The sequence below is a fragment of the Salvelinus fontinalis genome, chromosome 6 (genome assembly GCF_029448725.1).
Source record: "Salvelinus fontinalis isolate EN_2023a chromosome 6, ASM2944872v1, whole genome shotgun sequence".
NCBI classification, from domain to species: Eukaryota; Metazoa; Chordata; class Actinopteri; order Salmoniformes; family Salmonidae; genus Salvelinus; species Salvelinus fontinalis.
This window is the reverse complement of record NC_074670.1, coordinates 72,973,418-72,987,510: the sequence shown is the minus strand read 5'-3', so window position 1 is coordinate 72,987,510 and position 14,093 is coordinate 72,973,418. Positions and strand designations below refer to the sequence as shown.

General features: G+C 44.9%; 1 protein-coding gene across 1 annotated transcript in view; it reads right to left on the bottom strand.

Annotated features, from left to right (window-relative positions):
- LOC129858713 (clathrin interactor 1-like) overlaps positions 1 to 14,093 on the bottom strand; it is a 36,710-nt gene that overhangs the window by 19,982 nt on the left and 2,635 nt on the right. The window contains exon 2 of the mRNA XM_055928049.1: positions 324 to 428. Coding sequence (XP_055784024.1) covers positions 324 to 428 — 105 coding nt within the window. The remainder of the gene's footprint in view (positions 1 to 323; positions 429 to 14,093) is intronic.

Here is a 14,093-nt window from a genome sequence, read left to right as displayed (position 1 = left end):
GGAGAGAGGGAGGAGAGAGGGAGAGAGGGAGGAGAGAGAGGGATGAGAGAGGGAGAGAGGGAGGAGAGAGAGGGATGAGAGAGGGAGAGAGGGATGAGAGAGGGAGAGAGGGAGGAGAGAGGGAGAGAGAGGGAGAGAGGGAGGAGAGAGGGAGGAGAGAGAGAGACAGACAGACAGAAAGACACACAGAGAGACACAAAGAAAGACAGAGACAGAGGGAGGAGAGAGAGACAGAGGTGTAGAGTTTAACTACATGGGAATGGGATTTAATTTAACAATTTTTCCTGTAAAGTAGTGTGGGTGTGTGTGAACAGCGCCCCTACCTGGAAATATCTGCCATCTGCTGTCCTGAAGGTCCCCAGGGGTCGTCGTTGGTGGCCTCCCTCACCTTCGTCTCCACCTCCGAGTAGTTCATCACCACATTGGTTCTACAGGGGGAGGTAAAGGTAAGAGATATTTTATGAAGAGAATAGGAGGTCAAACCAGGGACAAAAAGGAAGGTCTGCACTCAAACTGTCTTATCAGTCTTTATTGAAAAGACAAACCGAGGCCCAGACCGAGGCCCAGACTATTCATGGTAATAGTCAACACACACAGCCTCTATTTACATGAAACTATTCTTTCCTCCTGTATCTCCAGGAACACAGAGTCAAATAACCCTCACTTCACAATCTGAGGACGTGGTGTGTGTCTGCATACATGTTGAACACACTGACTAAGTTGCTCTGGATAACAGCGTTTGCATAAAGGCCAACATATTAAAGTGTACACTATGGAAGTCAGGAAAACCAGTCTGGCACTTCAGGGCATTAGAGCAGAGAGAGAGACAGGGATAGTCTGGGTGGAGTGGCAATAACAGCTGGTGCACCATGTCTAATATTAAAGAAGTATCGAGGTATTGCTCACCTGAGGTAGAGTACCTTATGATAAGCTGTAAACCACACTATCTACCAAGAGAGTTCTCATCTATATTATTCATAGCCGTCTATTTACCACCACAAACAGATGCTGGCACTAAGACCACACTCAACGAGCTGTATAAGGCCATAAGCAAACATGAAAATGCTCATCCAGAGGTGGCGCTCCTCCTGGACGGGGACTTTAAAGCAGGCAAACTTAAATCCGTTTTACCTCATTTCTACCAGCATGTCACATGTGCAACCAGAAGAAAACAAAACTCTAGACCACCTTTACTCCACACACAGAGACGCGTACAAAGCTCTCCCCTGCTCTCCATTTGGCAAATTTGATCATAATTCTATCTTCCTGATTCCTGCTTACAAGCAAAAACTATAGCAGGAAGCACTAGCGACTCGCTCAATAACAAAGTGTTCAGATGACACGGATGCTATGCTACAGGACTGTTTTGCTAGCACAGACTGGAATATGTTCTGGGATTCATCCAATGGCATTGAGGAGTATACCACCTCAGTCATTGGCTTCATCAATAAGTGCATCGACGACGTACATATCCCAACCAGAAGCCATTAATTACAGGCAACATCCTCATCGAGCTAAAGGCTAGAGCTGCCGCTTTCAAGGAGTGGGACACTAATCCGGACGCTTATAAGAAATCCAGCTATGCCCTCAGAAGAACCATCAAATAAGAAAAGCGTCAATACAGGATTAAGATTGAATCCTACTACACCGGCTCTGACTCTCGTCGGATGTGGCTTGAAAACTATTATCTACTACAAAGGGAAACCCAGCCACAAGCTGCCCAGTGACGTGTGCCTACCAGACGAGCTAAATGCCTTTTATGCTCGCTTCGAGGCAAGCAACACTGAAGCGTGAATGAGAGCACCAGCTGTTCTGGACTACTGTGTGACAACGCTCTCGGTAGCCGATGTGACCAAGACCTTTAAACAGGTCAACATTCACAAAGCCGCTGGGCCAGACGGATTACCAGGACGTGTACTCAAAGCATGCGCAGACCAACTGGCAAGTGTCTTGACTGACATTTTCAACCTCTCCCCGACCGAGTCTGTAATGCCTACATGTTTCAAGCAGACCACCATAGTATCTGTTCCCAAGGAAGCGACGATAACCTGCCTAAATTATTACTGCCCCGTAGCCCTCACGTTGGTAGCCATGAAGTGCTTTGAAAGGCTGGTCATGGTTCACATCAACAGCATCCTCCCAGATACCCAAGGCCCACTCCAATACGCATACTGCCCAAACAGATCCACAGATGACGCAATCTCAATTGCACTCCACACCGCCCTTTCTGATCTGGACAAAAGGAACACCTATGTGAGAATGCTGTTCATTAACTACAGCTCAGCATTCAACACCATAGTGCCCTCAAAGCTCATTACTAAGCTAAGGACCCTGGGACTAAACACCTCCCTCTGCAACTGGATCCTGGACTTCCTGACGGGCCGTCCCCAGGTGGTAAGGGTAGGCAACAACACGTCTGCCACGCTGATCCTCAACACCGGGGCCCTTCAGGGGTGTGTACTTAGTCCCCTCCTGTACTCCTTGTTCACTCACGACTGCATGGCCAAACCATCATTAAGTTTGCTGACGACACAATAGAGGTAGGCCTGATAAGACAGACTATAGGGAGGTCAGAGACCTGCCACTCTGATGCCAGGACAACAACCTCTCCCTCAATGTGAGCAAGACAAAGGAAAAGGCGGGCCGAACAGGCCCCCATTAACATCGACGGGGCTGCAGTGGAGCAGTTTGAGAGCTTCTTGGTGTCCACATCACCAACGAACTATCATGTTCCAAACACACGAAGACAGTCGTGAAGAGGGCACGACAAAGCCTATTCCCCCTCAGGAGACTGAAAAGATTTGGCATGGGTCCTCAGATCCTCAAAAAGTTCTACAGCTGCACCATTGAGTGCATCCTGACTGGTTGCATCACTGCCTGGTATGGCAACTGCTCGGCATCTGACCGTAAGGCACTACATAGGTTAGTCCCTACGGCCCAGTACATCACTGGGGCCAAGCTTCCTGCCATCCAGGACCTATATATTAGATGGTTTCAAAGGAAAGCCCAAAGAATTGTCAAAGACTCCAGTCACCCAAGTCATAGACTGTTCCCTCTGCTACCGCACGTCAAGCAGTACCGGAGCACCAAGTCTATGACCAAAAGGCTCCTTAACAGCGTCTACCCCCCCCCCCCCCCCCCCGTTATTTTATTGTGTTATTTTGTATTATGTTTTACTTTAGTTAATTAGCTAAATATTTCCGTAACTCTTTCTTGAACTGGACTGTTGGTTAAGGGCTTGTAAGTAAGCATTTCACGATAAGGTCTACACTTGTTGTATTCGGCGCATGTGACAAATAAAGTTTGATTTGATTTGAGTTAGAGTGTGATAGAAGCTATGCTGTTTCATGGTAAATGAAGGGTGGGGTCCCGCTTATAAGAAATCCAGCTATGCCCTCAGAAGAACCATGAACCCCAAGCAACCTAGTATCAATGTCTGAGTTACAGAACTACACATGGCCCAGAGCTACACATGGCCCAGTGAGACTAAGTAGAGTCTGTAATTGACTTGCTTTAAGAGTAGTTTCATACAGTTTCAAAGATGTAAACAAACAGACAAGCTGCAAAGTAAGAAAAACAACAGCAGGCATAATCACCGTTATTAAGGTCAAGGCTAGGAGCTAGCATAAAATGTGGAAGCTAAACAGGGAAATGTGTCTGCTTATTCCCAGACCTTGGTAACAAAACAGGGCCATTTAGCTAGTCAAACTTTATTTATAGTTCAAATATAGCTTACAGAAACAAATATTGTGCAACAAACTTAAGATCAATCAGGTTTGGTGATCTGAAAAAACAAAGCACGCGCACTAGGAATCTAGCCTAGCTGAAAGAAAACCACAGATATAGGAATAGATTGAGCACTGATATTATATTCAACACATAGGCTGAGCATAAGCTAGTTACCCAGACCAAGGATGATCTATCTACTGACTTCAACTCTGCTCAGACATAACCCCATGCAGTAGGACTCAGCTCTCTGCTCAGACATAACCCCATGCAGTAGTACTCAGCTCTCTGCTCAGATATAACCCCATGCAGTAGGACTCAGCTCTCTGCTCAGACATAACCCCATGCAGTAGTACTCAGCTCTCTGCTCAGATATAACCCCATGCAGTAGGACTCAGCTCTCTGCTCAGACATAACCCCATGCAGGAGGACTCAGCTCTCTGCTCAGATATAACCCCATGCAGTAGGACTCAGCTCTCTGCTCAGACATAACCCCATGCAGTAGGACTCAGCTCTCTGCTCAGACATAACCCCATGCAGGAGGACTCAGCTCTCTGCTCAGATATAACCCCATGCAGTAGGACTCAGCTCTCTGCTCAGACATAACCCCATGCAGTAGTACTCAGCTCTCTGTTCACCCCATGCAGTAGGACTCAGCTCTCTGTTCAGATATAATCCCATGCAGTAGGACTCAGCTCTCTGTTCACCCCATGCAGTAGGACTCAGCTCTCTGCTCAGCTAGAACCCCATGCAGTAGGACTCAGCTCTCTGTTCAGATATAATCCCATGCAGTAGGACTCAGCTCTCTGCTCAGATATAACCCCATGCAGTAGGACTCAGCTCTCTGCTCAGATATAACCCCATGCAGTAAGACTCAGCTCTCTGCTCAGACATAACCCCATGCAGTAGGACTCAGCTCTCTGCTCAGATATAACCCCATGCAGTAGGACTCAGCTCTCTGCTCAGATATAACCCCATGCAGTAGGACTCAGCTCTCTGCTCAGCTATAACCCCATGCAGTAGGACACAGCTCTCTGCTCAGATATAACCCCTTGCAGGAGGACTCAGCTTTCTGCTCAGCTAGAACCCCATGCAGTAGGACTCAGCTCTCTGTTCAGATATAACCCCATGCAGTAGGACACAGCTCTCTGCTCAGCTATAACCCCATGCAGGAGGACTCAGCTTTCTGCTCAGCTATAACCCCATGCAGGAGGACTCAGCTTTCTGCTCAGCTATAACCCCATGCAGTAGGACTCAGCTCTCTGCTCAGATATAACCCCATGCAGTAGGACTCAGAAGGCAGTGAGGTCCGTCAGTTTTTCAATCCCTTATGGCTAAAGTTTGGATTTAGAGGATAAACTGATCTTAAATCTGTGCCTACAACTTCTACCCAGAGCATAGATTTAGCAGTGCAGTGGAATTGAAGACATAAAGCAGGCCAATGTTTTGGGCCATGTGGCCCCTCTTACTGGGCCCTGTCAGACAGACAGCTGAGAGGAGATGAGAGGACACACCCTCTCTGTGCTTCTGAAGTCAAGGCCTGTAGTGTAAAGTACTGTAGTAGACAGAGAGTGACTGTTGTAATGTCAAAGTTATAAAATATCATGCTCTTAATAAACTGGTAAAGAGCTAGTTGGTGCAAAGAGCAATTCAAATAGCTGCGATATGTAACTTCTGGAGCGACCCGACCAAATTCACATAGAAATGTATGTTATAGATTTGAGCGTCTAAGAAGCGGTAGATCTGTTCTATGTGCGCTATTTCTATGCTTCCCGTCCTCAAGTTTTGTTTTTGCGTATTTTACTTTTGGTTTTGTACACCAGCTTCAAAAACAGCTGGATGTACAATATTTTTGGTTATGGAAAATATATTTCACAGTGGTTTAGATGGTACAATGATTCTCTACACTTGCTTGTTTAACCACAAACAAAAATTAGGCTGACAATTAGAATTGTAGCAACCAGGAAATGGCGCTTTGAAACGTAGTGAAAAACCTTATAACGTGATATAGCCTAACATTTAGACCAGACAGTTATCTTGTCTCTTCTCAGTAGACTTGCTAGCTTCCTCTGTCCCACATATCAACCTGATCAAAAGGAAGCCTCTGATCGTGTGTGTGTGTATATATCTCTGTGTGTAATCTGTGACACACAATATGGCAAAGGCTTCAGTTTCATCTGCAATACACACACCAATTTCCTTCATCCTGTGACTAGTCCAAATAAAGTCTTTAGACCTATTTATTTAGTATTGTAACAATTTTTCCATGTGACTGCCGGGAAGACTTCGACACAGGATTGCCAGTCCCTTGATTCAAGTCTAGGTCTGTAGATATCCTTCACAGTGAGCCAGCATTCAGTCGCCTTTGTGGAACATGGCTGTACTCTGATGGGTGTTTCCCCACTCACAACATCTCAACTCAAGGCCCTCGTTTCCCAGAGCCTCCGTAGTATTTAGATCATCGTTTGAACCTTCAGTAGGTGTTGTTTCCCAGAGCCTCCGTTAGTAACGTGGCTCTTAAAATCCAGACCACTCGTAGAGCAGCCAAAGTGCACCGTTAGGTATTTTATTCACAGAAGATCTCCGCTATAAACAGTCTTCAGAAAGTATTCACACCCCTTGACTTATTCCACGTTGTTGTTACACAGCCCGAATTCAACAACAAAAATATCACTCATCTACACACAATACAATGAGACTACAGCACGTGCCGTCACTTCCTGTTGAATCTGCAGACGTGTTGCTGTGCGTTTTGCTGCCAACTTTACTTTACTTTGCTAGCTGACAACTTTACGTTTTTTGTTTTGTTTCTGTTTTTAATTACCGTTTATATTTTTAGTTTTTCCATCGCAACTTTTTTCCCTCATTCAACTTTTTCACTCCGGACGCTTTATCTGGACATGGTTCGTCAACACCTTCAACAGCCGAAGCTAAGTAGTAACATTAACATGATGTCTTCTAATTGCAGTCGCTGTACTCATAATATACAGGAGAACGATCGCCTTACGGCGAAAATAGCTGTGCTGCAAGCCCAGCTTCAGACGCAATCGTTAGGCAAGGGTAATTTCAGTGTAGGAAAGGAAGAAACAGCGTCTGTGCCACCAGTAAGTACAGATAGTAACGTTAGTATAAATCCCCCCGCACAGTCCCCGCAGCCGGACAACTTTCTCATGGCTTCTGGAGGAAAATGCTGTTGGAATGCTCAACCGGTGTCGCTCATTCAGCCGACAGAAACTTTCAACCGGTTTTCCCCATTATGTAGCGAGTCGGAGTCTGAGTCTGAGTCTTCTCTTGTCTCTACTCCTCCCGTTACGGGGTCTGAGACGCCGAAGGCTCCCACCGTTAGCTCTGACAAATTGAAAACCCTAGTCATTGGCGACTCCATTACCCGCAGTATTAGACTTAAAACGAATCACCCAGCGATCATACACTGTTTACCAGGGGGCAGGGCTACCGACGTTAAGGCTAATCTTAAGATGGTGCTGGCTAAAGCTAAATCTGGCGAGTGTAGAGAGTATAGAGATATTGTTATCCACGTCGGCACCAACGATGTTAGGATGAAACAGTCAGAGGTCACCAAGTGCAACATAGCTTCAGCGTGTAAATCAGCTAGAAAGATGTGTCGGCATCGAGTAATTGTCTCTGGCCCCCTCCCAGTTAGGGGGAGTGACGAGCTCTACAGCAGAGTCTCAGCACTCAATCGCTGGTTGAAAACTGTTTTCTGCCCCTCCCAAAAGATAGAATTTGTAGATAATTGGCCCTCTTTCTGGGACTCACCCACAAACAGGACCAAGCCTGACCTGCTAAGGAGTGACGGACTCCATCCTACCTGGAGGGGTGCTCTCATCTTATCTACCAACATAGATAGGGCTCTAACTCCTTTAGCCCCACAATGAAATAGGGTGCAGGCCAGGCAGCAGGCTGTTAGCCAACCTGCCAGCTTAGTGGAGTCTGCCAATAGCACAGTCAGTGTAGTCAGCTCAGCCATACCCATTGAGACTGTGTCTGTGCCTCGACCTAGGTTGGGCAAAACTAAACATGGCGGTGTTCGCCTTAGCAATCTTATTAGGATAAAGACCTCCTCCATTCCTGCCATTATTGAAAGAGATCGTGATACCTCACATCTTAAAATAGGGTTACTTAATGTTAGATCCCTCACTTCAAAGGCAGTCATAGTCAATGAACTAATCACTGATCATAATCTTGATGTGATTGGCCTGACTGAAACATGGCTTAAGCCTGATGAATTTACTGTGTTAAATGAGGCCTCACCTCCTGGTTACACTAGTGACCATATCCCCCGTGCATCCCGCAAAGGCGGAGGTGTTGCTAACATCTACGAAAGCAAATTTAAATTTACAAAAAAAAAAATGACGTTTTCGTCTTTTGAGCTTCTAGTCATGAAATCTATGCAGCCTACTCAATCACTTTTTATAGCTACTGTTTACAGGCCTCCTGGGCCATATACAGCGTTCCTCTCTGAGTTTCCTGAATTCCTATCAGACCTTGTAGTCATAGCAGATCATATTCTAATTTTTGGTGATTTTAATATTCACATGGAGAAGTCCACAGACCCACTCCAAAAGTCTTTTGGAGCCATCATCGACTCAGTGGGTTTTGTCCAACATGTCTCTGGACCTACTCACTGCCACAGTCATACTCTGGACCTAGTTTTGTCCCATGGAATAAATGTTGTAGATCTTAATGTTTTTCCACATAATCCTGGACTATCGGACCACCATTTTATTACGTTTGCAATCGCAACAAATAATCTGCTCAGACCCCAACCAAGGAGCATCAAAAGTCGTGCTATAAATTCTCAGACAACACAAAAATTCCTTGATGCCCTTCCAGACTCCTTCTGCCTACCCAAGGACGTCAGAGGACAAAAATCAGTTAACCACTTAACTGAGGAACTCAATTTAACCTTGCGCAATACCCTAGATGCAGTTGCACCCCTAAAAACGAAAAACATTTGTCATAAGAAACTAGCTCCCTGGTATACAGAAAATACCCGAGCTTTGAAGCAAGCTTCCAGGAAATTGGAACGGAAATGGCGCCACACAAAACTGGAAGTCTTCCGACTAGCTTGGAAAGACAGTACCGTGCAGTACCGAAGAGCCCTCACTGCTGCTCGATCATCCTACTTTTCCAACTTAATTGAGGAAAATAAGAACAATCCAAAATTTCTTTTTGATACTGTTGCAAAGCTAACTAAAAAGCAGCATTCCCCAAGAGAGGATGGCTTTCACTTCAGCAGTAATAAATTCATGAACTTCTTTGAGGAAAAGATCATGACCATTAGAAAGCAAATTACGGACTCCTCTTTGAATCTGCGTATTCCTCCAGGGCTTAGCTGTCCTGGATCTGCACAGCTCTGCGAGGGCCTGGGATCGGGAGAGACACTTAAGTGTTTTAGTACTATATCTCTTGACACAATGATGAAAATAATCATGGCCTCTAAACCTTCAAGCTGCATACTGGATCCTATTCCTACTAAACTGCTGAAGGAGCTGCTTCCTGTGCTTGGCCCTCCTATGTTGAACATAATAAACAGCTCTCTATCCACCGGATGTGTACCAAATTCACTAAAAGTGGCAGTGATAAAGCCTCTCTTGAAAAAGCCAAACCTTGACCCGGAAAATATAAAAAACTATCGGCCTATATCGAATCTTCCATTCCTCTCAAAAATTTTAGAAAAAGCTGTTGCGCAGCAACTCACTGCCTTTCTGAAGACAAACAATGTATACGAAATGCTTCAGTCTGGTTTTAGACCCCATCATAGCACTGAGACTGCACTTGTGAAGGTGGTAAATGACCTTTTAATGGCGTCAGACCGAGGCTCTGCATCTGTCCTCGTGCTACTAGACCTTAGTGCTGCCTTTGACACCATCGATCACCACATTCTTTTGGAGAGACTGGAAACCCAAATTGGTCTACACGGACAAGTTCTGGCCTGGTTTAGATCTTACCTGTCGGAAAGATATCAGTTTGTCTCTGTGAATGGTCTGTCCTCTGACAAATCAACTGTACATTTCGGTGTTCCTCAAGGTTCCGTTTTAGGACCACTATTGTTTTCACTATATATTTTACCTCTTGGGGATGTTATTCGAAAACATAATGTTAACTTTCACTGCTATGCGGATGACACACAGCTGTACATTTCAATGAAACATGGTGAAGCCCCAAAATTGCCCTCGCTAGAAGTCTGTGTTTCAGACATAAGGAAGTGGATGGCTAAAAACTTTCTACTTTTAAACTCGGACAAAACAGAGATGCTTGTTCTAGGTCCCAAGAAACAAAGAGATCTTCTGTTAAATCTGACAATTCATCTTGATGGTTGTAAAGTTGTCTCAAATAAAACTGTGAAGGACCTCGGCGTTACTCTTGACCCTGATCTCTCTTTTGACGAACATATCAAGACTGTTTCAAGGACAGCTTTTTTCCATCTACGTAACATTGCAAAAATCAGAAATTTTCTGTCCAAAAATGATGCAGAAAAATTAATCCATGCATTTGTTACTTCTAGGTTAGACTACTGCAATGCTCTACTTTCCGGCTACCCGGATAAAGCACTAAATAAACTTCAGTTAGTGCTAAATACGGCTGCTAGAATCCTGACTAGAACCAAGAAATTTGATCATATTACTCCAGTGCTAGCTTCCCTACACTGGCTTCCCGTTAAGGCAAGGGCTGATTTCAAGGTTTTACTGTTAACCTATAAAGCGTTACATGGGCTTGCTCCTACCTATCTTTCCGAGTTGGTCCTGCCGTACATACCTACACGTACGCTACGGTCACAAGACGCAGGCCTCCTAATTGTCCCTAAAATTTCTAAGCAAACAGCTGGAGGCAGGGCTTTCTCCTATAGATCTCCATTTTTATGGAACAGTCTGCCTACCCATGTGAGAGACGCAGACTCGGTCTCAACCTTTAAGTCTTTACTGAAGACTTATCTCTTCAGTAGGTCATATGATTGAGTGTAGTCTGGCCCAGGAGTGTGAAGGTGAACGGAAAGGCTCTGGAGCAACGAACCGCCCTTGCTGTCTCTCCAGGGCCGGTTCCCCTCTCTCCACTGGGATTCTCTGCCTCTAACCCTGTTACTGGGGCTGAGTCACTGGCTTGCTGGTGCTCTTTCATGCCGTCCCTAGGAGGGGTGCGTCACTTGAGTGGGTTGAGTTACTGACGTGAACTTCCTGTCTGGGTTGGCGCCCCCCCTTGGTTGTGCTGTGGTGGAGACCTTTGTGGGCTATACTCGGCCTTGTCTCAGGATTGTAAGTTGGTGGTTGAGGATATCCCTCTAGTGGTGTGGGGGCTGTGCTTTGGCAGAGTGGGTGGGGTTATATCCTTCCTGTTTGGCCCTGTCCGGGGGTTTCTTCGGATGGGGCCACAGTGTCTCCTGACCGCTCCTGTCTCAGCCTCCAGTATTTATGCTGCAGTAGTTTATGTGTCGGGGGGCTAGGGTCAGTTGGTTATACCTGGAGTACTTCTCCTGTCTTATCCAGTGTCCTGTGTGAATTTAAGTATGCTCTCTCTAATTCTCTCGTTCTCTCTTTCTCTCTGAGAACCTGAGCCCTAGGACCATACGTCAGGACTACCGGGCATGCTGACACCTTGCTGTCCCCAGTCCGCCCGGCCTTGCTGCTATTCCAGTTTCAACTCTTCTGCCTGCGGTTATGGAACCCCTACCTGTCCCAGACCTGCTGTTTTCAACTCTTAATGATCGGCTATGAAAAGCCAACTGAGATTTATTCCTGATTATTATTTGACCATGCTTGTCATTTATGAACATTTTGAAAATCTTGGCTCTCTCTAATTTTCTCCTTCTCTCTTTCTTTCTCTCGGAGGACCTGGGCCCTAGGACCATGCGTCGGGACTGCCGCCCGTGGTGACTCCTTGCTGTCCCCAGTCCGCCTGGCCTTGCTGCTATTCCAGTTTCAGCTGTTCTGCCTGCGGTTATGGAACCGCCACCTGTCCCAGACCTGTTGTTTTTCAACTCTTAATGATCAGCTATGAAAAGCCAACTGAAAATTATTCATTATTATTTGACCATGCTTGTCACTTATGAACATTTTTGAACATCTTGGCATAGTTCTGTTATAATCTCCACCCGGCACAGCCAGAAGAGGACTGGCCACCCCTCATAGCCTGGTTCCTCTCTAGGTTTCTTCCTAGGTTTTGGCCTTTCTAGGGAGTTTTTCCTAGCCACCGTGCTTCTACACCTGCATTCTAGCTGTTTGGGGTTTTAGGCTGGGTTTCTGTACAGCACTTCGAGATATTATCTGATGTACGAAGGGCTATATAAAATAAAATTGATTGAAATTGATTGAATACCCCATAATGACAGTGAAAATATCTTTAGAAATGTTTCGCAAATGTAATGAAAATTAAATACAGAAATATTGAAGAAATGTCAAATATTGTACAATCCAGGTGTACAAAGCTCTTAGAGATTTACCCAGAATTCAAACCACTGAGTCAATACTTGTTAGAATTCCCTTTGGCAGCAATTACAGCTGAGCGTCTCTGGGTAAGTCTCTAAGAGCTTTGCACACCTAATTGTACAATATTTGCCCATTATTCTTTATTTTTTTAATTCTTCAAATTCTGTCAAATTGGATGTTGCTCATTGCTAGAAATCAATTTTCAAGTCTTTACATAGATTTTCAAGCAGATTTATACTGAACAAAAATATAAATGCAACATGTAAGGTGTTGGTCCTATGTTTTATGAGCTGAAATGAAAGATCCCAGAAATGTTCCATATGCACAGAAAGCTTATTTCTCAAAAAATGTTAAACACATTTGTGCACACATCCTGTTAGTGAGCATTTCTCCTTTGTCAAGATAATCCAGCCACCTGACAGATGTGGCATATCAAGAAGCTTATCATTACAAAGGTGCAACTTGTGCTGGGACAATAAAAGGCCACAAATGTTTTGTCACAACATAATGCCACAGATATCTCAAGTTTTGAGGGAGCGTGCAATTGGCATGCTGACTGCAGAAATGTCCACCAGAGCTGTTGGCAGAGAATTGAATGTACATTTCTCTACTATACACCGCCTCGCCTCCAATGTTGTTTTAGATCATTTGGCAGTACCTCCAACCGACCTCACAACCGCAGAACACGTGTAACCACACCAACCCAGGACCTCCAGAACCGGCTTCTTCACCTGCGGGTTCGTCTGAGACCAGCCACCTAGACAGCTGATGAAACTGAGGAGTAGTTCAGTCTGTAAAAAAGCCCTTCTGTGGAGAAAAACTAATTCTGACTGGCTGGGCCTGGCTCCCCAGTGGGTGGCCCTATGCCTTCACAGGTCCACCCATGGCTGCACCTCTGCCCAATCATGTGAAGTCCATAGATTTGGGCCTAATTAATTGATTTCAATTGACTGATTTCCTTCTATGAACTGGAACTCACTAAAATCGTTGAAATTGTTGCGATTAGATTTTTGTTCAGTATAAGTCTAAATTGTAACTAGGCCACTGAGGAACATACATCGTCTTCCTGGTAAGCAACTCTTGAGTGGCGCAGTGGTCTAAGGCACTACATCTCAGTGCAAGAGGCGTCACTACAGTCCCTGGTTCAATTCCAGGCTGTATCACATCCAGCCGTGATTGGGAGTCCCATAGGGTGGCGTACAATTGGCCCAGCGTTGTCCGGGTTTGGCCAGGGTAGGCGTCATTGTAAATAAGAATTTGTTCTTAACTGATCTGCCTAGTTAAAAAAAAGGTTAAATTAAAACATTAAAACTCCAGTGTATATTTGGCCTTGTGTTTTAGGTTATTGTCCTGCTGAAAGGTGTATTAATCTCCCAGTGTCTGGTGGAAAGCAAACTGAACCAGGTTTTCCTCTATGATTTTGCCTGTGCTTAGCTCCATTACGTTTATTTTTTATCCTGAAAAACTCCCAAGTCCTTAACTATTACAAGCATACCCATAACATGATGAAGCCACCCCTAAGCTAGAAAATATGGAGAGTGCTATTGAATTTGCCCAAAACATAACACTTTGTATTCAGGACAAAAAGATAATTGCTTTGCCACATTTTTTTGCAGTATTACTTTAGTGCCTTGTTGCAAACAGGATGCATGTTCTGGAATATTCTTCCTTCTTTTCACTCTGTCAATTAGGTTAGTATTGTGGAGTAACTACAATGTTGTTGATCCATCCTCAGTGTTCTCCTATCATAGCCATTAACATCTAACTGTTTTAAAGCCACCATTAGCCTCATGGTGAAATCCCTGAGCAGTTTCCTTCCTCTATCACAACTAAATTAGCAACAACGCCTGTATTTTTTTTAGTTACTGGGTGTATTGATAGACCATCCAAAGTGTAATTAATAACTTCATCATGCTCAAAGGG